The 24,801-nt window shown below is 33.5% G+C and overlaps 1 protein-coding gene across 1 annotated transcript; it reads right to left on the bottom strand.

Moving 5' to 3' along the window:
* Positions 1-1,689: 1,689 nt before the first annotated feature.
* LOC132548742 (DNA repair and recombination protein RAD54B-like) lies at positions 1,690-23,208 on the bottom strand. Its single transcript, XM_060212624.1, has 27 exons — positions 23,158-23,208; positions 22,391-22,538; positions 21,784-21,875; positions 20,834-20,964; positions 20,473-20,537; positions 19,681-19,702; positions 19,271-19,325; positions 18,264-18,351; positions 17,812-17,902; positions 17,392-17,471; positions 16,932-17,021; positions 16,086-16,240; positions 14,980-15,027; positions 14,547-14,628; positions 14,036-14,116; positions 12,509-12,658; positions 10,594-10,705; positions 10,086-10,265; positions 9,311-9,519; positions 8,115-8,282; positions 7,353-7,479; positions 5,857-5,963; positions 5,514-5,579; positions 3,939-4,055; positions 3,450-3,608; positions 2,335-2,412; positions 1,690-1,830 (listed from the first exon to the last, which is right to left on the bottom strand). Exons 2-27 carry the CDS (start codon positions 22,487-22,489, stop codon positions 1,765-1,767), a joined length of 2,718 nt encoding a protein of 905 aa, XP_060068607.1. The 5' UTR covers positions 22,490-22,538; positions 23,158-23,208; the 3' UTR covers positions 1,690-1,764.
* Positions 23,209-24,801: the final 1,593 nt, after the last annotated feature.

Below are 24,801 nucleotides of genomic sequence, written 5' to 3'. Positions count from 1 at the left end.
AAACTCATTTCATAACTGGATAGAATATAGAGAAATCTCCAGCTAGATCAGTGACCTTGACAGAATTTTTATGACAAAATTGACATAGAAGTCTACCTGTTGGTGAATAAACTAAGAACATTCTTCCTGTGGATTTTGGGTCATTGAAAGAAAAGGACAAAGTTTGGATGTTAAAACACAGGTTCTAGGTCAAATATGTAACACAAGTTGGCCATGTGTTGCCATCAAATTTGGTAAAATTATCAAACAGTGCTTTACAATGAAATTCAACATCAATAACAAATTGTGTATAACATGTAAATTCTCCTCAAAGAGAAACCTTTTCTGCTTGTAAACAAAACATGCTTCCTTACCAATATAGATAGTGGATCCGAAATAGAAAACTTCTGTAATACACTCAATTCGATGTTTATTTGATCTACAAGTCAGACCACACAAGTAACAGTAACACATCAAATATAAGAAAATATAACACTGAAGGTCAAGCAGCCAGGTGAAGATGGCACACCATGCCATACACAGAATAAACACTATCCTACAAAGCCACTTACACACACATGGCAAGGACACCTGTGTACTTTTTACTGGAATAAATACAAATGGTATTTTAACATATTTGACCCGTGACCTTGGAAATAGGTCATCATTTAATTAAAAAAACTTCATCTCAGCATGCTACTGACCCAATATCATGGCCCTGGGTCATCTTGTTATTGAGAAAAAGTCATTTAAAGATTTTACCATATTTGACCCTGTAACCTTGGAAATAAGTTAAGGTCATTCATCGCAGCATGCTACTGGCCTAATACCATGACCCTGGGGCATTTTAGTTATTGAGGAAAAGTCGCAAATGTAAATACTTTATAACACACTACTCCAGACAAATGGAGATTGCTGGAGTCTTTGTCTTGGGTTACCTAATACTGCTATCACGAATGGTTATTTGACATAACACGAAGTCCACACGGACTGAAAGGCCTATGGTGTATCAGCGAGGTAGCCGGAAACTGTTACAAAGCAATTTTCTGCCAGACCAAGCTGAAGAGCATACATGTGTGTTCCCATACATATTCCTGGGGAATCCCCTACCAGCACTTGGTTTATGCACAGTGTGCATGGCATAACCTCTAGTTACCACATGTACCAAAAGGCGTAAATGTGGAAAAGGTCATGGACACAGGGTCTAATCTGGTGTTGTATAATCCCACATTCCTGTCTTACAATCATATGCGTGTATTGTCCCTACGTGGGTGCCATTTTGTAGCCAATGGGTTTGCATACAAGTTCTTCCATACATTTATCAAATACACAGACAATCTGACAGGAATCAGCAGTACAGATGTATTGTTTAGCACAAGACTGACCATAAACATGTATTAACATCATGACGACAATATGTAAAATGGAACAACTGAATGACAAAAAAATGTGCATGCATGTGTCATTTGCTCACTCTCACTCACTTGTTACTCAAATATCACTCACAGCACGTGCAGATTGTATGTACATTGGTCACATTGCATAACAACTTCACCCAGCTACATGTAATACATGAAATCAGCGATGCATCATCCCTATATCCCTTTGGTTAATGACGATATAACCCTTATATAAAGTCAATACAAGACCTTTTCTCTTTGTACATGTGTTTATTGACAAAATGATCAACAATATTACATTGTACCACATTGAAGAATGTATTAAATATATATTTGTAGACACTGAAAGACTCGGGTAATGGTCCACATATCAACAGAAACGGCATTATGACTTGGTCTCATGCCAAAATATGAAAGAAACATCCCCTGTAACGCCATCTAGGAACCATTCCTGGAAAAAAGAAGATTTTTTTTTCATTTAGACAAAATTAATCAGCAACAGACTGTTATATTTCACAACAAAAATGTGTTAGTCGTATATATTTGAATTATGTTGAATACCTTATAGTTCTGTGTGGAAGTAAAAAACCTTCATTATGTTATTACCCTAATACTCTTCACAAAATTTGCTCCACTACAAGATAAGGAAGTATTCACTGTGTTAGCTGTCAGCGGTCATTTGGATTATATTTATAATATATATTATATTTCAATCAAAAACTTTAAATTTCTAGTAATTGAAATGTTCTCTTAATTTGACATAAGATTACTGTCAAATTTTTAATTCTTATTACTTAAATATTCTATCTTAAAAGAACATTTTCCTTAATATCTTTCATTAAAACCCAAAGTCAGTTTAAATAACAAAATATCTTTAAATAAAAAAGCAACTACTTCATTGTTTCCCTTCCATACAATGAATTTTCAGACACATACCAGGTCACTACATACTCACAGGATTGGTTTGGCCACTGTTCCCTCGTACATGTTTCCAGTCCATCAACTCCTCCATTCCAAGGTTCCGCTTAGCAGCCTGATGTAAAACGTTAAGCCAAATAATTGCGAATACAATTATCTGTATTCATATAAATAGGGACACAGTTGTATTTCAAGTGATTAAAACTGTGCAAATGATGAATTTTAAGAAATTGATTGTTCACTTTACTTTTCGAAATATCGGCTGTATTTATCTGGCAACAAAAGACTACATTTATTTTTTCTGTTTACATTAAAAATGCCAACCAATCAGCGATATTAATGTACATGCGAGTCCCTAGTCTTGTACTCACAGAGTTTTTATGGGACACATCAAATTTCTGGAAATACTTGAAATTTACATTGCAATAAAGTTGCAAAAAGACAAGTGAAAATAAACTGTTGATTGATAACTGCGCCTATTTTATCATGCTTCTATCATCAACTCCTTCCCATAGTTAAGATTGTGATGTGTTAAATATGTAGTCTGAATGTAGGATAAGCACAGTACAATATTTAAGATACACTGAAGTTATGATATAAAAGAGAACAGAATTCCTTAAATTATCAGCAATTACGCTTTAAAACATTACAACATATCAATGGTAATATCCGACTTTAGTTTATACTGGTTTGTATGCCTACCAAACCAGGAACTTTCAATAATCAAAGCATGTCTATGCCAATAATTTTATTGAACTGTTAGATGACTTCATATATTTATATTCTAAAAGTTTCCAACTGAATAAACAACGCAGTGCTTTCTATTGATAAATAATTGTGAAATGGTGAATAGCTGTAATTAACATAATGTATTTTTGCCAATTCATATACCAGGTAGACAAAAACACTTAAAAATTTTAAATATGATTCATCAATTTCTATTAATGTTTATGATAGTTTCAAATAATATTTTACAAAAATTGTTCAAAATTTGTTAAAATAATTTTCACTGAAAAACAACTTCATTGATTAATCTATAGAGTATTCCTTTCATTTTTGTTGCTGCCAGATCCTAACTGACAAGGTCTGATACTAGAGGGAGCTTTACTTGAGGAAAACCAACTACATGGCATTCTTTAGGGTATCTCTTACCTTTTGGTTGCTGCCAGACCCTAACTGACAAGGTCTGACACTCGAGAGAGCTGTACCTGAGGATGACGAACCCCCTACTGTGTCTATGCCTCCCTGACAGTCACAGCATAGAAGTTCATGCGTGTCACACAGCGTATTGACATTCAGAGAAAATAAATCCTACACAGGAAGCATTATATAAATGTGAGATAATACTTTACACTTTAATATCATTAACTGAATAATTTTCAAACTTTCTGCAAACTATCACAATCATCTCAGTTCATGCATTATGAGTACTTGGTATTGCAAATTTATACCGATATTCTAAGGACTAAAAGATATACATTTCATGACAGAACCCATTAACTTTTTAACGTCACTTAAGAATATATCCAATTACAAGTGAGCAAAAAATAAACAAGAACAGAACAATAAATCAAACTTTTAAGAATCCCATTTTTTAACATCCTGTCTTCAGTGTTACAGTTTCTACCAGAGATGTTTTACCTTAAGGTCCTCCCTAGAGAATTGCACATCATTTTTTCCTGCCTTAGATTCCATGACTGCTCCACTGAGGCCCTGCTTGGTGATCTGTCGCTGGTAGATCTTTTCCTCAATGGAGCCCTGACATGTATTCAAATTGATTGGAATCAACTAGGAATTAATGTGTACTTCTCTTGAAAAAAGTATTTCTTCAAATCTACAGTCAAAACTTCTCAGGGGACCATGGAAAGTATTTAAACTTATCCAACTTTCAACTCAAGTATTTCTTCAAATCTAGTCAAAACTTCTCAGGGGACCATGGAAAGTATTTAAACTTATCCAACTTTCAACTCAAAGTGTCCAAATAAGGTTAAAATTATCAATTTCTAGACATTGATTACGGTTGAACAAAATGTGATAGCATGGCACTGCATGGCACTTACAGTGTAATTTGCTTCATTATTTGAAATGGCAGTAAATAAATATAAACATTTTCTCATCATACTGTTTATTAATTCAAATACCAAATCATGTAATAACAATATCAATCAATTATGTGTACATTTGTACTCACTTCATTCCATCCTGCACACGTAATAAAGATAACATATTTTATGGAATGTCAATAAAATAAAAATAAAATTTACTTTTTACATGCTACTAGAAAAGATGTATGAAGCAGATCATATTAATATGAATTTATTATGAATGAATAAACATATGAAAAAGGCGACACTGGCAAGCTTTTTCCATTTATAGAAAACTTCACAATTCATTATAAAATAATGACTCTATCAATGAGAAATACTTTCAGCACTGCATTTTCCAAGCACCAAATCAAAGTCCCTGATCATAGTCTAGTTCACAAGCACAAAAATTTGTTTCTCTCGAAATTGTTAGATTTTGTCAAAAAGTACATACTGGTTTACTTGGATTGGTTTTGTTTTGATTTTTTTAATGTTCCTAAAGATGCTGGCAACCAAGTGAACTGTTTTTATGTCTTGTATAAATGTTTAATGTACAGGTAAGTCACTGCTACAGGAAGGCGACACTAGTTAAGAAGCCAACATTTAACTGGATAATTAAACTGGTAAATCAATATCGTTACGCACAGCTGACTTTTGACTGTGTACGTATCGACTGATTTCTTTAGAAGATGTGCCAATGATGTATTAACAAAAATTAATTTCCAGGCAACGAATGACTATTCTCCTCGTTTTATAATTAAAGGGACTGAAAAATCATTTCTACTCTATGAAACTCTAAATCATCCAAACTAAAATTACAAAGAAGGAAGAAATCAGGACTTGAAAATCATTTTGACTCAAACGGAATATCAACTTGAGCGATTTCAAGGCAAGTTTCAACTGTATCTTAAAATTAACACCCTTTCGAAAGCTACCAACAGCTATGGACTAGAAACTGGCATGCTGTAAGTGGCAGTTGTTTTTTGATCACCATGAACCAACATGTACATTGACAATATATATACTTTTCATGAAAATCACACTGGGTACATTACATAAAAAAATGTATACCAAAATATGTTCTTATTTGGAGAATTGTTGGTGCTATGCTCATTGCTGTGTAGAGACTTACAGTGGTTAGTAATCTGTAGATATAAACCTGTTTTGTCTGTCCATCACGCCACACTCGTGCCATAGCCTGCAAAAACACAATAACTTTGTACAGCATTTTTAATATCAAGGAGAATATATGAGTCAGAAAAACATATATTTTGTAACTGAATGAAGAGTTAACAAATGCATTAACAGAGCAAAATACATATGAAACATCCTTAGTTATTTGAATATCAAGTCATATGTTTCTTACCTTAATTATAAGTTACACACTTTTGTGGACTGAATGAAAGAATCTCATTTACATTGAGAAGTAATGGTCATATAACAAAATCAAGCAACAAATACTGAAGGATACAAACCTGTAGATCATTGGCAGGGTTCCAGTCAATATCATACAGCACCAATCTGGAGGCTCCTATCAGGTTCAGACCCACACCTCCAGCCTTGGAACTCAACAGGAATACAACTGTTGAATATTATGATCAGTATCAGAATCTTACGTTCATTGTATCCTCAATGTTATTTCTAGTTCAGCTTCAACATTCCAACCACTTTTGTTCCTACAAAAACTAGCTGAATTATGAGACAGTGAGATAACATTCTTAACTTCTGAGAAATTCTTTAAGGCTTACCTAATTCAAGGGAGCTGTTCAAATTTTTTAACAGGTCCCAGTTTTGTGAATCATCACTCACATAGAAAAGCATTACTTTAGTTAAGGACAAAATTCTAATTTACGGAAATTACCTGAACTTATGTAATGCTTTCCTGTGGAAAATTTTTAGTTAAGGAAAATTCCTTAAGTTAAGGAAGGTTCATGAAACTAAGGCCAGGACATGCCTAAGTTAAGAAAATTTCATGAAATTTGGACCCTCAATCTTAATTTGATAGCTGTGGGCAACTGAAAAAGTGGAAATGAATTATGGTGGCTCTACTCTATTATGAATGTACCTCTGTAGTATGATAAAGTGAAGCCCATGTTAGAGTGAACCGCAGTTCATTGGTGACACATGTACCTCCTCCCCATGGTAAAGTGAAGTAACTATATATTTTGTTTTCAATTGCTGTTTCTTCACTTAATTTTTCATCGGTTTACTTCATTATGTTCCTCACATAATAAAGCAAAAAACATGATGGGGAAATTTTGGGTGGGGCATGTGGGAGGTGGGGGGGTGGGGGGGTTCACTTCACCATGGCCATGGTAAAGTGAAGCATTAAGCTATTTTCTTACTAATTAACTTTTTTTCAGCAAGTTTTTGCAATTCACCCTGATTCAATCATATAAACTCATAAATAATAAAAAAAAAATATGTCTGGGGCAGGGGGTGGGGGGATGGGTTCACTTCAGATGAAGTGACATGGCCATTATTAGTATTAGTAAAATAAGTAAATAAGTAAAAATAGTGAAATGGCCCAGCCAACCCTAAATTTCCCCAACCATTGTTATTTTTCAGTTTTATTATGTTTGGAAGAACTTAATTAGTCAAAGTGATAAGAAATTAAGTGCAGAAACATCAATTGAATACAAAATATAAAGTGGCTTTACTTTACCATGGAGATGGGGGTCGAGGGGGTTTCATTTCACCATTCTGGTATTTTGACCCCAGCTCACACCTACACTAGTATTGTACATTTTCAGAGTCAGTTCACTGAGTATTAACTTCAATGGGTACAGACTTCACAGAATACATTCGGTTTCCTTGATATTACTTACAAAATAATTTAACCGCACATATGTAACAGGTAGTATTTTGAATAGTTGATATTTTCAAGATTATACCTGTTTAAAAGTAAAAAGACCATAAATTCTCAAACAATATTTTACCATCAATGATTCAGGAGATTTGCTAATCTTACATTCTTTAGAAAATTTGTTGTTAAACTTTGTGACAAGTTCCTGACGTCGGTTTGTAGGTGTCTGGCCATCAAGTCTAAGAAAGCCATACCTTTTCTGGTCGCAAAACTTCTGCAGCACGTCTAAAGTCTGCCAGGAAGCAAGCATATTACAGTATTACAACATGGTTTGGCAAGTGAAACAAATTCCATCATTTTCCGAAATAAATAATGTGCAATAAAGTTGGCAGAAAATGGGTAAGTGTGTGAAGTTTGATCAGAAGTGCTGAAGGGATAACATTGCTAGAATGAAGACAAATAATTCCTAAAAACAGTAATGATGACCTTGACCTTTACCCCAAAACTCCAACTTGTCCAAAATAACATATTCATAAGTGTGTAAAGTTATTTTTTCCCAAATTCCTTAAAGTATGATGCTGCTAGGATGCTGACCACACATTTCTAAAAGTGACTTTGACCTTGATCCTAGAACCCTATTTAGCAACAACTATGGATATAGACAATCCAGTTTTCAAATCAATACCTACAGTCTAAGCTAAATCAACATCATGCGGTTAGCAGTTTTTATCCTCTTTATTCTAATCACTCTTTTAGATAATCTGAATTTCTGAACCTAACAGGGCCTTATACTATTGACCAAACTCAACATGTTAAAGGAAATAGAGATTTTTCCCTGTACTGACAGAATTCAACTAGAATTAAATTGGGAAGTGCTGGTGTCTCATAGCTGAGGGGAAATGACTCTTTGAAAACTTGGGCAAATACCTTTGTATGGTTGGACACAAGAACCACCTTCTCTGTTGGACACTGCTTATGGAGGTCTGCTAAGAGCCCTGCCAGCACTTGCAGCTTCCCAGAGAATCTCTCCAAATGCTCCTCCTCTAGCAATCCTTCTGGGTAGAGAGGGAATAATCCTTCGTACACTGACGATTCCTTAAAATACAAATTTATTGTTACATAAGCTGATGATAACCATTTACAAATCAAATAATTTCTTATACAAAAATTTCTACAACAAATATCCATTAACCATTATCAGAGATATACCAGATAAATATATTGGACTAACACAAAAGAAATACAACTAAAAGACAATGTAGTACAGTATTGCAAAGTTTGCAAATATCTGTAAATTCTATAATTTTGGAAATTTCACTATTTAAAAAAGAGTTTAAACCGGGAGGATTAACCAGAGATATATATAATTTGCTTAGATTTTGGAAATTTCACTATTTAAAAAAGAGTTTAAACCGGGAGGATTAACCAGAGATATATATAATTTGCTTAGATTTTGGAAATTTCACTATTTAAAAAAGAGAACCACTTTCTATATATAATTTGCTTTTGGAGAGTTTAAAGCCCTGCCAGCATATATATAATTTGCAGATTTTGGAAATTTCTATTTAAAAAAGATCTTCCAAAGGATCCTCCTCTATATATAATTTGCTTAGATTTTGGAAATTTCTTCTGGGTAGAGAGGGATATATAATTTGCTTAGATTTTGGAAATTTCACTATTTAAAAAAGAGTTTAAACTACAAGATATATATAATTTGTTACATAAAAAAAGCTGATGATAACCATTTACAAGATATATATAATTTGCTTAGATTTTGGAAATTTCACTATTTAAAAAAATATCCATTAAATTTCACATTATCAGAGATATACCAGATATATATATATTTTGGAAACACAAAAGAAATACAACTAAAAGACATATATATAATTTGCTTAGATTTTGGAAATTTCAGTATTTAAAAAAGAGTTTGCAAATATATATATAATTTGCTTAATTTTGGAAATTTCACTATTTAAAAAAGAGTTTAAACCGGGAGGATTAACCAGAGATATATATAATTTGCTTTGACAATTGATTTTTCTTCAATGATGCATTTCAATAGAACAACTTCTAAGAAATACTTAGTAATTGAGAGATGTCTCAAAGGACCAGGTACCAACCTCATCTAGGCTGTTTTGATGTGCATTCTTGGCTTTGCTGTGGAGGAGTAATGGGTGATTACAAAGCTGTTTTAAGGCTCCTATACAAATCAAGTGTGGCGCTCCCTCCATCTGTCCAGTCAGACATGCCCTAATTAGCCGGCAACTCAACAGAACTCGATACAGCTGCATCTGTAGGTCTGATGGGCTACAGAAAACCACCACTTCACCTGATAACAAAATCATAATTTGTGATGTATCTATCTAAAAATGTTTTCCACCAAATATCAAACAAACATTTTGGCACAACATTCGATGTATCTCATTCCACTAAAAGCCTGTTAAAACACACTAACAAATCAAAGGATTAAAGATATTCATATACATGTGTAGGTAATGTTATTTTATTCTTCAGTGGTTGTTTGCAGACCCTGTGACCAAACAAACATTTTGCAACATAACAGTTGCCATCAAGTATAAAGTCATTCACCTTAGCTAAAAGCCTGTTGTTGATAAACACAAATTGCCAAGGGTTATGTAGGCCAACGTTCTAACCAAATGTGCTATCACTTGGCCCCTTTGCTGTCTCAAACGACCTGGTACAGTACCTTCCAGTACTAATTAAGTACAAACTCATATTTACAGAATGATAATTGTATGACAAGCTTCATCATCAAGCTCTATTTATATAAACATTGCTTACCTGATGACAATAAACAATATTAACAGATATTAACAAAACCATTGACAGTGTCAGGTAAGGATAGCCTTGTTGATTGTGATAGACAAGACTTACTTTTTGGCGGTAGATATTTGTTATTGATTTCCTGTGTGCGCCGTAGCAGGAAAAGTTTGATGAGACGAGACAGTTCTGAGGCACGTTCCTCCCCAATGTCTAGTACCTCCTGACTTGCTCCAGGTTGACGTGAGGCTACAATCGGATTCTCATAAATATTCTTGAAAGCAGAGCTTGATCCTGAGATGTAAAGAAATTTCATATTTAATGAAAATCCCAATACATATACAATGATTGACATATTCTAATAACTTAACTGATACAAAAGGTAAGCAATTTAGCATAGATTGCAATGATTTTATTTAATAATACATATTCAAGTCACAGTGCATTATGGTACAAAACATTATGAAATGCAAAACCTTAAGTCACTTTCTGTACAATTCAAAACTATTCTCTTTGATTATAAAAAGTTATGAAATTCAATATTCAAGATTTAGATCCCTTAGGTACAAATTTCTCGTATGTGCAGATTCTGTAAGTCATTTTGCAATGCTTATGTCCATACCTAGTATTCCTGGATTACAGAACTCTACGATGGAGTAAAACTCTTGAAGATCATTCTGTATTGGTGTTCCTGTCAGTACCACTCTCTTTCTGGTGGGTAGTGACATGATCAGCTGTAAACCAAAGGGTCAAAATTTAGACCTGGCAATACACTCTTGTTCTTAGTCATTGTTTCAGGCAGTTAACAAAAGCACACTCAAAGTTTCATGAAATTTAATAAATATTTTTACTTTTCATCAAGTCCTTTATTGCATCATTCTTGGAAAAAAATGGGAAAAAAAACAACTTTTGGTACACTTACATCTTTTTTCCCCAAGAAATCATTTGTAAAATAAATATTTAATATACAGTAAAACCTGTGTTCAGCAGACAGTTACCAGACCTGACCAGATAAACTATCTGTTATATAGAGGAGTTCACTGAATTAAGGACAATTACCAACTGTCAAAACTTTCATATGCCCTGTGTAAAATCACTCCAATCATTGAATAAACATGCTTACAATGCACATGACTTAAACACTTGATAAATTATCAAAATATCTATTTCATAAATGATAAAGAACATATGAATTACATGTTTTTATGATGAAATATTTCAAATTCATAAAAATAATTTATCAAAAGATCTGAAAAAGTCTCTTGGCCCTCTAACATAAAATACTGATTTATAATTCTGCGTAAATGCCATTAAAACACTTATTAAAAAGAGCTACAAAAGTTAATTACAAATGTCCAGCAACTGTTAAGTATGAAAACTGTCATGTTGTTGCTTCCATGCTTCCTTACACACAATGCAGGACTCATGTCGTGATATAAGTTTGTCCACAGGTTTTACAACCATCTGATCAGCAGCCTCGAGTCCGTAATGACTCGGTTTAAACCTGAAGAGCTTGTTGCTCTAACAAGTCTCTAACACGTGTCACGGTGATAATATCAGTGCTGTTCTCAATAGAAGTAGGGACAGGCAACTGCTAGTGTAAATTTATTGATTATACAATAACTGACTTCAAATCAAGGTCTTTTTTAAAGAAATTATGTATGTTGGGGCCCACACGGGTGCCTGTTGTCCAGATAAGAGAGGTGTCCGCTTATTTGAAATGGACAATACTAGTGTTATATGGTAATGTAAATTGGGACCTTGACAATCTGTCCGTTATAGGAGGGTGTCCCCTTACTTGAGGTGTGCATTATGGCAGGTTTTATAAACTGTTATATGATGGTTAAAATCTTCAAAGGTATTTTTTTTTCAATAAAGTCATGAGGCAAACGATTATCTATTCTATCAATTCTACTTTCAAGGCACTGTAGATGTACTCAGCATAATGCAATTTTAGAACTATCTCCAGTCCTTCTGGCGCATTAGTACAAGAATGAATTAAGGCATTAAAGGCAGAAGTAGCCATGTTTTAGTGCATTACTTTCATCATGAAAAATGCTAAAATAAGATTACGTAGGTACTTGCTAAAGTAAGTATGTTTACAGTATCTAATTTTTATGGGGAAAAACATAAGAAAAAATGTAAATCCCTCAAAATTACAAATGTTTATGATATCAAGTGATTTATGAGACTCAGATATGTGAGTCCTTGACTCATGCTTTTTGTGTGAGACTTGCCCAAATTTTGAGAAACCACTACCTGGTAAATGACTTAGTAATGTGTCTCCTTAAAATTTTGGAAATAGTGTTCTGGGCTCATATGAATAAATTTCACAAAGCTTGCTACAGCATTTCACTGCATTTTTGTTCTGAAGGACATATAAAATTAACCTTTCAGACATTGGTAAAATTGTTGGATACAAAATATCACAGAAAGATGGCCTATCACAAATGTTAAAAAAGGGTTACAGACAAACAGGGTAAATGTTGAGACCCATTATGAGATTTTCTGTAAAAATTGACAAATAAAGAACTCACAGATGTTGTTTTGATTGCTGTGTTTTTCAGTCTGTGTCCTTCATCACAGATGATGAGATCAAACCGGAGTTTCTGGATCATCTCATACGCTCGCACAAACATTTCATATGATATGATGAGGACAGGATATATAGCAGTATTCATGAAATCCTGTTGTAAGAAAGTTTCATAGTATATTAAATACTCATAGGCCTTAACAGTCACCTGCTATAATCACAGTTGTTATCATCACCTAACATTGGGATTATAACCTTAACAGAGAAAAATTATAATTGCATGTATATATACTGTCAATGCATAGCAAAGTTTCTGATAAATTTGTTTCCTTAATGTAGTTAAGAATTATTGTAATATATGTATACCCAAAAGCATTTTTTCTTAGATAGAAACCATAATCAAATTTATACTATCCTTTCTGAAAGTTACATTTTTCTTAATGGATCTCTGCAGAGGAAGATTTCTGAAATAAAATGTATTTGAATTTAAAAGCAAATGAGTCTTACATTTCAGGACCTAGGGTTGAAAATCCACAACTATTTTTTTTCTTTTTTATTTCATACTACCAAATTGTTATCTGTTATTAACAATTCTAAACAGGACTAAATAATTTCTTACTTTAACTAATTAAAACTTCACCCAAAAAGCTGTTTTTCTATATAAATAATGGTAAAATTTACTCCCTCTCTAAAATAAAAAGGGGAGCCTATTGGGTATAAATTTACAATTTTGACAAAAAACTTGGGAACACTTTCCATCCATGGAGTTTTGGATTGTACAATATCTCTAGTCAAGGGAAGATTTTTCTGTTCAAATATAGGAATTTTCTCCTTTTGAACTCCATCGTTCAAACCCCAGGATTTGGGATCTGCTATGTGATGAGAATAATTCTAATCAAGAAAAAATATTTCTCATTTTGAGCCCTGTCCCTTCAGGCCCTATGGGGTTGGGAGCTGCATAATATCAAATTGTTATCAAAGAATGTTCATTTCTCACTGAAAAATTAAAAAAATAAAAATTATACCCAATTTGTTAATTTCCTACAACAATGTATAAACTATAGCAAAATTTACTCTCTACCTGAAGGAAAACGGAACCCAAGGGGTTAAGAAATTTACGATTTTGACAAAGCACCTCGAGACCTTTCCAACCATGGGATGTCTCCTACAGTATCTTAGTCTGAAGAAGAAAGATTTTTAAACATAAATAAGTTTTTCTCCTTTTGGTCCTGCCCTCCTGACCTCTGGAAACTTGAATCATGCAATTTACAATTTTAGTTTGTCATTGGCTGTGAAAACTTTCTGCAAAATTTATTGAAATCATTTTTAAGGTTTTCAAAAAGAAAGTAAAAATGTGAAAATGTTAACAGATGACGACCAATGACCAATGATAGACACAGACAGATCATGAGATCAGAAAAGGTCACTGAGCTTCACTCTGGTGACCTCAAGATACACGTAGAGTAGATATGTGATGATATCAAAAGTTTTTCTTGAACTTTTTTTAATGATTATACATTGGATATTGTACCTCAACACGTTGATCTGTACTGACAGCATACACTGACAAGCGTTCATTGCCTAACCATTTCTTTATTTCCTTCTGCCAGTTCTGCAACTCAAATTTCACAACATCCAATTTATAATATATTATACTCTGTGACATGGTTCAATTGAATTCATCTTTTCAGTCTGGAATGGTGTAAAACTATGTCAATACTTCTAGATATGCTATCCAGTCACAAGGTCTAATATGAATTTTGAAACACAATTGGTACTACATTTTGTCTACTGAAAAGGTTTTCTTTTCCCCCCGATTGGATCAAGTGTGACCTCTGACCCTTCAACCATGACTGATGACTACGCTATAAAGTAAAAATGCATGTCAGAAAGCTATGGCAGCGATGAATAAAATCTTTAAGTCTATTAGTGGTTGTGTGATGCATTGGATTGCTCTATGTGGGGGTTGTAATCAACCCTAACAGAACATTCAGAAATAGATGTGTAGAATTTTTTGTTTGGTTAGCATTACTATACATTACCTTGACTAAACTGCCTGGGGTAATGATGAGAGCCTTCTTCATTACGGGTCGGCCACCATATGGTCCCTGCTTGAGGAGAGTCCTGTAAAAAATATACAATTATCATCTTACACAATTAATCAAAATGTTATCATCAAAATGCAATATTTCATATTTATAAGCTATACATGATTGCTTGTCGAACGAAAAATTGTTTCTGTCAAATTGGTGTTTATTATTTAATAGCAAAATGTGTTTAGTTTAGCTTAGTCCTGTAATCATCATATTACACAATCAAAACATTATCAAAATGCAATATTTCATATTTCAATGCTATACATGATTGCTTGTCAAACAAAAAATAGGTAAACATTCATTATTTCTGTCAAATTGATGTTTATTCCTTTAATTCAAATATCAAAAGTGTTTAGTCTATCTTACAAATCTTACAAACCATATTAGAGCAATACACTGCAGAGTTTTCCCGAGGCCCATGTCATCTCTGAAAGGACAAATTAAGGTGATTAATATTATAGATCCATCTGCAATAAGTCCATGGGCCAACATACCAATTCTAACTCAAAATCAGGAGGTGGGCTTATTACAAGATGATGGGCTTTTCATTGGGCTAAAGTGATAATGAATATTCAGAAACTGCCTTTTTCAGGGACCCAGCTAAATTTAATGAACATATTCATGACTGGTACTCTTGGCATTTTCAAGAAAGATGCATATTCTAACAAAGAACAGCATTTTATGTATAAAAACATGTTAAACAAACTTTCAACTTTTGATTTTCTCTAGCAACATTCTTTACACATGTTACACAGCTTGTCTGTCAATAATGATAAATCTTGCATATCAATCACACTGTTGATTGTACCAGTCTTAATACAAGTAAGGTGAACGACTGCTGTATCCAAACATGTGTTTGTCCTAATGGGTGAACAACAATTTGAAGAATATCCTTTATCAGGTGAATGCAATCAAGAACAGATCTAAATAAAACATGTGCTGAACATTGTTCATGATATTAATTGCCAGCAATGTTGTTCAGGTTTGTTTGGTTTTTTTTTTATTCCTCTTTACATGAATATAACTGAGAAATGAACATTACATATAACAAACTTTTGTAATCCAGTTTTTCTTATGAATAAATGTTCTTGTACATATGTATCACAACCAATCAGAAAAATATATATGCGGAATTTCAATTTTTTCACAGTCATCTTCATCACACAAATAACCAGTGTGAAGGTATTTGCAGTGAGGTATTCATTGTACAAGATGATAATAAAATGACAGGACTTTCTGGCTTAGTATTATCTAAAGTATGCTAAGGTGGAAAGATGGTGGTCACATAAAAGTAGTCATTTGTCTGAAGGTGACAGTGAAGTCATCAAAATGCCATGCCTAATTTTTAAACTGATTGTGATAAAAAAAAAACTACTCTAAATACATAACCAACCTGCAAGAAATGTTCCAATATACTTGAAGTTTCTGAGTCCATTGTAACATAACAAAATTGATTAAAACTTATTTTCTTACATTAGTACTTACGCAAGAATGGCCCCTTGGCCGCCAAAATCTCTGAATCCCATGATGCACTCGTAAAGGAAGATCACTCCCTCTCTCTGGTGTGGACGAAGATGGGACGCTATGTGTGGGTCGACAACCACATCAACAATGGGCAGGGAGTTCTTGTTTGTAAACCACTGAAAAAATGGCAGTGGATGATTTCAATCAAAACAAAATCCATGTTAAATTACATCATAAACATTTGTCAAAATATTCCACCATGATCAGAGATCAAGTCATTGTTAGCACCATACCACCATATCATACAAGCACTGTGGCAAAAATTAAAGTCTAAGCCAGACCTGAATGCTAAATCCTACCAGAACATGATAAGACTATCTGTTCCCATGGTAACCAAAGAAATATCGATACTGAAAACACATTTATAGCAGGAAGTACTACTAGACAATTGGGTTGGTGAGTGTAATGAACAGATTCAGAAAAACAGAGAAGAAAGCTCAGTTAAACCCTACTGCTATAGCTTACTAAAGTGAAGTTTATCCAAACCAAGTCAAAAATATAGGTCACAGTGACCTACAAGTAATACAGCAGAAAGCACATCTGCCAAGTTTCAAGATTAATAATGCACAGTTCCAGAGAAAAATCAATTTCATATTTTAGACACACCAACATGCATGATATGTGGATGGACTGGGGAACAGGCTTCAATGCATCATGTGAGAGGGGGCATAAAAATTTTAAAAACTAAGGATTTTTAATCTAAAACAGCAAAAATAAGCTTTGATTACTTTTATAGGTAATACTCTCTCTAAAAACAGAAATAACACAAACAAAACATCTCCAGTGTTACTTATGACAAATGATTACCTGGTGTTGTTTGCCTGGTCTTGGCATCACCAGAGCACCAGGCTGATCTATGCTGTGTCTAGGCTGTACTTGGTACTGTGTGGTGGAGGCCTAAAACACAAACATATCCCAATCTCAGTATTCCTGATTCTATTTATTGACCTTTAGAATAAAAACATAAAATTATGATAAAGAAACAATTTAATCTGAGCTCTATAAGGGTGTTTGTTCTGTTTACTTGTCTACATGTTTCTGCCTGCTATGTTATCATTATCAGGACCAGGAACGTAAAATTACAATAAGGATATTTTCTTGTTTCAAGATTGGCTGTACATGTAATTACAAAAAAGGGTAACAAAATTGGAAGTATGTGTTTGTTTTGTTGTGCATGAAGTCATTCAGAACTAATTAATTAATATCTACATTTCAGTTTTGTATACTGGTTATCAAATGAGGGAAATGTCTTCAGACAAAGGTTTACCGTAGGTTTGACAGCAGTCTGTGTAGAGTGGCCCTGTGTCTGTGGGCTAACAAATGCTTTATTGATGGTCCCACTTTGTACTGTAAACAGAAACAAAAGGAAAGTTCTGAAATTACCTACTGTATATTCTAATTCGTAAAAAAATATTGATAATAAATAGTAACAGAGGTGATAACACATGCATATACATTGTATGTGTAACAACTATCCACATTTTCAGTGAAACGAATTGTTGTTTTGTACTCAAAAAGAATAATGTAAATAAAAACACTGCATGCCTCAATCATTCATTATCATTTAAATAAAATATACATCTTTTTTTCTGTATCTATTTAGGTTTGTTATCATTGAAAAGAAAATTGAATAGGGCAAATAATTTTTGATAGGAAGTGGTTGCAATACCTGACTCTAATGACTTACACAATGAAGGACTGGGAGCTGATTGTGTTAGTGATGAAGCAGAGAAGCATTTCCCTGACTTAAACTGTTGTTGCGTCATCACAGACATCACCTGTGAGAAGGGAGACAACTTATTGTACTACCAATCCATGATTTGCTTTCTCTAAATTTCATAAATCATTTACTATCAAGTTTCATTCAAACATTTTTTTCAAAGAAGCACAGATGAGAAAAAATATTTTATAAACAAATAATTCTTTGTTGATCATGTCAAAGTCTGGCATCAAATACTATGAGGATTACAATATATTGGACACAAAAAATGAGAAAATATGATTGATCAGCAATCAATTTCTATATTCAAAACGTATGTTCAAGTTGAAATTCTTTCAACAACATCATCAAGCCACTAATTTGTTAATATAATTTAAATAAAAACATGTATATTAAAGGCATTAGAATAAATTCAGTACCTGGATTTCTTTACCGCCAACAACTAAGGTTTCATCATCCTTCAGTGTTTCTAACTCTGTAGATTTGTAGCCGGAAGATTTACCAATTCTTGAAAATGAATTACATATGGTAATATTTAAGAAAACAAAATGAGAATTAATTTCAAATGTGACCAGATGTAAATCTTTCTTTAATATATATATTTTTATATATATTTTGTACAATAATTGACTCAATCATCAAAGACTGAACAGACGAAATTTAAATTATCAATAAATATCCTATTGTCACAAACACCTTTAAGATTGCTGATGACTAAGAAGAAGTTGAAACATGTATTGCTTTCACTAATTCATTAGTAACAACTATTTGAGATGATTTTCTACTCTTAATTATTGAAATGAAGCAGGCTATAAACATTACACATTATTAAGGCTATATTCCAGTAAAACACCGACGACTTTAGATTTGGTAATGGCTATTCCATTGAAACAGCTTTACAACCCCTGGACTCATGTGTTTTTCTGGTGGGGTGTCATGTGTCAAATTTAATTTTGCTTAGAAGTAATTGGCTTGAAACAGAACCACAGATTGACATGATCTTTTTTGGAGTCATGGGGTCAAGAAGATATTTCACAGGAATAGCTCTTAATAAATAAATATTAACCATTATTTATCTTAGAACAATTGTGAAAAAAGTTTTCCAACTTATCTACTAATCATGCTTGTTGGCCCATATTAAAGTGTGTGATGGGTCTCACTGTTGGAGGAAGCCAGAGTACCCAGTGGGAAACCCTGTGATGGGGTAGGTGAGACCCTTAACCTTGCTCGACTACATTGGTTTTCCAAGGTACTCTATGATACTGGTAGCAAAACTTCTTCAACAGAAACAATGTAGTGTATAAACATAATACACAAGTTTTCGGGGAACAAATGATAGATCTGTTGTATTACTGTTAAATATTTATCAAATAGTCTTTGACAGAAATAAAACATGGTCAATATTAAAACTTTAAAACAGTCTTACTCTTTTCCATCCATATCAAGCAGTGTCACTGATCTTCCCTTTGTTATAAGTATTGCTGAAAAACAGACAACCACAATAGTAAAACCATATATAAACCAATATAGATAAAACACATCAGGACAGCTTTGTACTTCATAGATCCATTCTAAAGAAAAGATATTCTAATTTTTTCAAATGTTAAGATTTATGGCTAGCATATAGCTTGTGCTAATATGTAAAAAGCTGTCCCTAAGTTTGTCAGAGATAATTATCAAAACTATTTAAATTACTTTTTTTCAAGGTAACTATGCTTTCACATCTGCATTTTAGAGTTAATTTGAAATACGTTATCAATATTCAGTCAGTGTTTAAAGTCATACATACAATCAGATATTGAAACCTGTGTCCAAACAAATCTTTAAAACACTCACCATCTCCTTCCCATTTTTTGTGCTGTTAAAAAAATAATTTATAGAAGATCAATAATTCAATATACAAAATATGTTTTGGAGTAAATAGCTGAGAATTCACACACATCAGGAAGGTCCTGCATGGTGTCAGAATCTAAACCTAAGTATTACACTGATCATAAATGTTTGTTTACTGCTTTATAGACACAAAAATTTTATAGTGATATATCCATGGAAATTTTAAAATTTGACCTTCACCTTTAACCTGTTGACTTTGACCTCTAGTCTGGCAATTTCTCATATTTCAACTAATAATGCTTCATTTTGTCATATCAAAATACTCGCTTGTAAAATATTTCAAATTCAATCTCAACCTTTAACCTAAATATTGCTATAAAATATGTCAAGTTTGACCTTGACCTTTGACCAAATGATCCTGACCTGTAGTTGGTCCACTCCAAATTTAATTTGCTGTCATATTTATGACAAATATTTTTTCCTGTATATTCCTTTCTATATTTATAGAAATGGTGACTTTAGCATTTGACCTCTGAACATGAACATGAAAAGCAACAAAATAACAATATGCTATCTATAGTAACTTTTGACTTCAAGACCAAAAAATCACTCCAACAAATGCACTGAGTAAAAGTTTGAGTGCAATTGCCTACACAGAACTTGAACTATTATGCCTTAGCTAAACAACAGACAAACAACCCTTTTACTGCGGGGCACCCATATATTCTATGCAAGGTCATAAATAATCAAATACTTGGTAGAGCATACAACATCTTCGACAAACGACAAGCATACCTTCTTGTTTGATCTCTTACACCACATGACATTCAGGTATCTGGTCTGTCCTTCAGTAGCTGTCTCTGAAATCATGTAAACATTATGTAGATAGGTAAATCATGGTATCATGGTAGCCATGAAAATTTATCAGTCTCTTTATTTCCTAATTAAGACAAATAACAGGATTCAACTGACACTTTTTATCATGCATTCAACTGTTATGGAGATCTCGAACTGTGATTTAACATGTATGATTCTGTACATACTTCACACATTGGACAAACAGACAGATACTTGTCAAACTACTGCATTTCAACTTGTCAGTCAAAAGGAAATTGTTTTACAACTTTTCTTAAAGAAATTTCTCGCATACCATTACCTTGTGCTCCATTTTTGTTAGTTTCCTGTGGAAGGCGATTGTCCACCGCTGATGAACGCACATGTAATGGTAATTTAAAATGATGTTTAGAGACTTTGTTGACTTCTTGTTGTGGTTCTGTCTGCTGTGTTCTGTTACAAGGCAAGAAACAAGTAAAATGAGACTTTTGAATACTTATAATTGATGTGAATACTACAGCTAAGATATGAATCTGGGGTCAATATTTAATTCAACTTTCATCAATTATCTTAACAAAACATGTCATATATGTACATGAGTTTTACATAAAATTAAGTCTCCATGACGTTATGTAACAAAGGGTCAGATTAAACAGCCTGAAACATTTATAGAGAATACATTGTCAATGTCTTAAAATACAAGTTGTATTTTGGCGAGGTGAAGAAAGACAAAAGTGGCGAGCCTCTGGTGAGCCAGAGCTTATATTTTAAGACACTGACCATGTATTCTATTTATCCTTCAACTTTGATTGATAATCAGACTATTGAAACTTAAACAGTTTTGGTATTCAATCTGTGTTTACCTGACATTGACGTTATGCTGAATTTTGGCTGATACCATACGTCAACATAATTGCTTCTCACGGAAACATACCCGGTAGTTCCAAACTTCATCTAATATATCAGCCATTTTATGAATTTTCATAAATCAACTTGTTCATTACAACATATAAAATCACTTATTTCAACAACTATTTATAATTCTAAGAGTGATATTTAAGTAAATTCAGAGAGTAATTCTGTCAAATTAACACACATGCTAAAATACAGCTTTCTTTTTGTCTCTGTTGAATACAGAAAATATATATGTGGCAGGCGTATTCAACGGCACTGCCAGTAGCAGGGTAAATCTAACTGCTACATAAGTATATTGTTTATCTGAATGTAATATAATTCTAAAACAGGTTCCACAATAGCAAACAAAATACTAACACTTCTGAATGCGTTACCACATTTTTCACATCTGTTTCTGGTTGAACGACTTTGGTGGTTATGTCTTGTTTTATTTGGGAAACTGATGTAGCCTGTGAAAAGACAATATATATGATCTTTAAAGTTGAATGCCACACATATTCTGTTAATAAGTTAGTCTTAGCTGTCTGTAAAGACTGGAACAATTATCTTTCTAATGTACATGGTACCTCTACATAACATAGCACAAAATGCTATATGAAAGTAACCAGTAATTAGGAAATACAGTATTTTATTGTCAGCATGTCTATTAATTCAACAAACTTAACATCTGCTGTTACAGCTTTTCCGCAGATGATTAGTCTGCATATAGTTCTCAGCTTTTAAAATGGTTCAATTCCTCATGCCAACACTGGTGATTTAATTAAGCTACCAAATATGCTACATATACCATGTAAATAGAAAGTTGATTTCAGAAGAAGCTATTGCTTTATCGTAATACTTTTTAAATTTTACCCGCTGTCAGTCAAGAATATCATATCTGATTTTCAGATTCTACAGATTATTAATTCAGGACTGACCATAAGAAGGATGCAAATTTTAAGTACTGATGAGAACTTCTACTTACCTGCTGATGATGACTGTCCTGGACTGGGGTCTTGAACGGAGCTGAAAACCTTGGACGTTTGGCCACACCTCCTTGACTCGGAGCCCCAGATCTCCTCATACTGCAATGCCTCAGTGGCTTAGCCCAAACCAAATGAGCAGTTTTACAACTGGAAAGAAAAACACTGCAAATTGCAAAATACTTATTGCTTTGTAAAACACTGTAGTAAATGAACACAATATTCAAACATATCTACACGTTCAGAATCTAAAGTCATCATCAGTTCTCTTCTTCAAAATAATCTGATTGACGACTATATGTTATATGTATTATTTGTACATGAATATGTATAGAGGAGTTTTTAGTTAATTTTCTTTCTGATGTGACAATATAGTAAAACTATGTTGATAGAGAGAAGGATTTAAAATGTGATGCAGGGAAGACAGCTCTTAAAAGCTCAACTGTATTAACTGCAGTGACCGAGTTATAAATGATATACATGGGGTAGGCTATAGGCTATTTAAACATTAGTGCTTACATTGATTTCGTGCTTTCTCCTACCTGGCCATACAACGCACATAATTTTATCGTAACATAGTCAGGACCACTGTAGCTAAATATAGAGATGTCCCTGCTAAATATCAGACTACTTTAGTGTTTGTCTCGGCCAGTACATGCGTGTGTGCCATCGTCGTTAAGAGGTGACATGTTGTGGAGTGTATGCATCCTCAAATTAGATGTCACCAATCAAGAATATACAGTGAAAATAGATGACCGAAAATAGATACCTTGGAGTGGCTACCCATATTTCGGACACTTGACAAAATTAAATGGGAAAATGCGCCGTCCTAAAGCCTTGAAGTTATTCCTACTTCTACATATCTTCCAAGAAAAAAATAATTTGCATTAAACAGTTGACATTTTAAACTTATAGTGTCATTTGCGATCTGCGTGTCTGTCGTGTTTCACATTTGCCGCCATTTTGTATGCAGAAGGTGATCCATTTCCAACCATAGTTGTCTTTCCTTGTCCCGCTAGGTGGGCCTCTCGGTTAAAAGACGTTAAAGGGGAAAAAGATAACGGCCGCGCGCGAGTTCTTCAGGCATTTGTTATTTTCATCACTAAACTTTACCCACTCCTAAGGAGAAATGTGAGACCGTGAGGTTATGATTTTTTTTATATAATTTTGTCAAAGCAAATTATAAATCATTCGATCCAAATATAGAATAAAATTTGGTTCTACCAAATCTTGATCTTGCGAAGGAGATTTTGGAATTTTCAGGCATTTTATTCCACTTGGACTCATGCATCTGCCCATGGAGTTCAGCCAGTGTCAATGTGTACATACCACCAATTCTAACAAATTTTAATTACTTCTAATTGAGATTAAACAGCCACTACTCTCTTTTTTCAATAAATTATAGCCTTGTCAACTTAACCTGTCTTACCAAGGCCGAAATGTGAGACAGGGGGTCGGCCTGCAAGGCAATGGATTCACAATTAGGGTAAAACATCTTCCCTTCCGGCACTGACATTAATAAAGACCCTGGATCTAGATAGAATATTCCAGGATTTTACTGTGTGACTCTCCAATTTATGCAATTTTGGGGTTCATGGACTTCAGTCATAAATGATTATGTGTATAATTTTATCGATTTTGAAATCCTTTGTCAAATTAACTGGGACAAGGATATGTTTTGGAGAATCGGGGATAACCTTGGTATTTGATTATATTGTATCTGGATCTTGAGAAGATTTTTTCAGTCTGACTCAGTTTTGCCCAACCTCTCATGCCACTGGGATAAATAAAATATAATTCACATTTCTTGTATCACTCGGTTTCTGCTGTAAAGAGGATTTTTGGAAGCCAAAAAGTGTTAATTGTTTGCGGTAAAATGACGGACGACGAAGTTTATTTAAACACTCTCCTAGACTCCGAACATATTTCCCCTGTGTAGGTGCCATGGAAATCATAACGAAGCACAATATCGCCCCAACCGCCCCAACCCTACACTAAAAATATCACCCATTCGTGTTTAATTCGCATAAATAATGCATCAACGAGTGGGAAATATTCAGCTGTTGTAAATCCTTCGCTTCTGAATGTTTATGCTACATTGAATATTCATGTTAAATTCTTAATCATACCCACAATGTGTGATACGTTTCCGACCCCATCAGGTAGATGTCTTGAATACAATTAATTGTGCCCTCTGGGATGAGAAAACTAATGTTGCCATTTGCTGGCGCTTTGATGTGTCAGCGGACAATATCTCCTAGAAAATATCATAGTAGGGTTATATCATAATTTAGTCATATTACTTTTATATATTTCCACGCTGATAGCACAAAAACAGAATCTAAAATAATGACACTAACTCCAAGTTATACTTAATCTGTAACCGTTTTGTGTTTTTCAAAAATATCTTTAC

This window comes from Ylistrum balloti, unplaced genomic scaffold (genome assembly GCF_031769215.1).
Source record: "Ylistrum balloti isolate Yb309-2 unplaced genomic scaffold, AGI_CSIRO_Ybal_v1 Utg370026, whole genome shotgun sequence".
NCBI lineage: Eukaryota > Metazoa > Mollusca > Bivalvia > Pectinida > Pectinidae > Ylistrum > Ylistrum balloti.
The sequence above is the reverse complement of the archived record's forward strand: the minus strand, read 5'-3'. Positions and strand labels throughout refer to the sequence as shown.

What these genes read in the sequence shown, in the direction of transcription:
- LOC132548742 (XM_060212624.1), bottom strand. Translation starts at nt 22,489, where the DNA reads ATGAGGAGATCTGGGGCTCCGAGTCAAGGAGGTGTGGCCAAACGTCCA. An exon ending in ACCCTGCCAATGATCTACAG is followed by an intron (nt 5,580 to 5,856) that starts GTTTGTATCCTT and finishes GTGTTTTTGCAG; the next exon opens with GCTATGGCACGAGTGTGGCG. An exon ending in GGTCTGGCAGCAACCAAAAG is followed by an intron (nt 2,413 to 3,449) that starts GTAAGAGATACC and finishes GTTTTACATCAG; the next exon opens with GCTGCTAAGCGGAACCTTGG.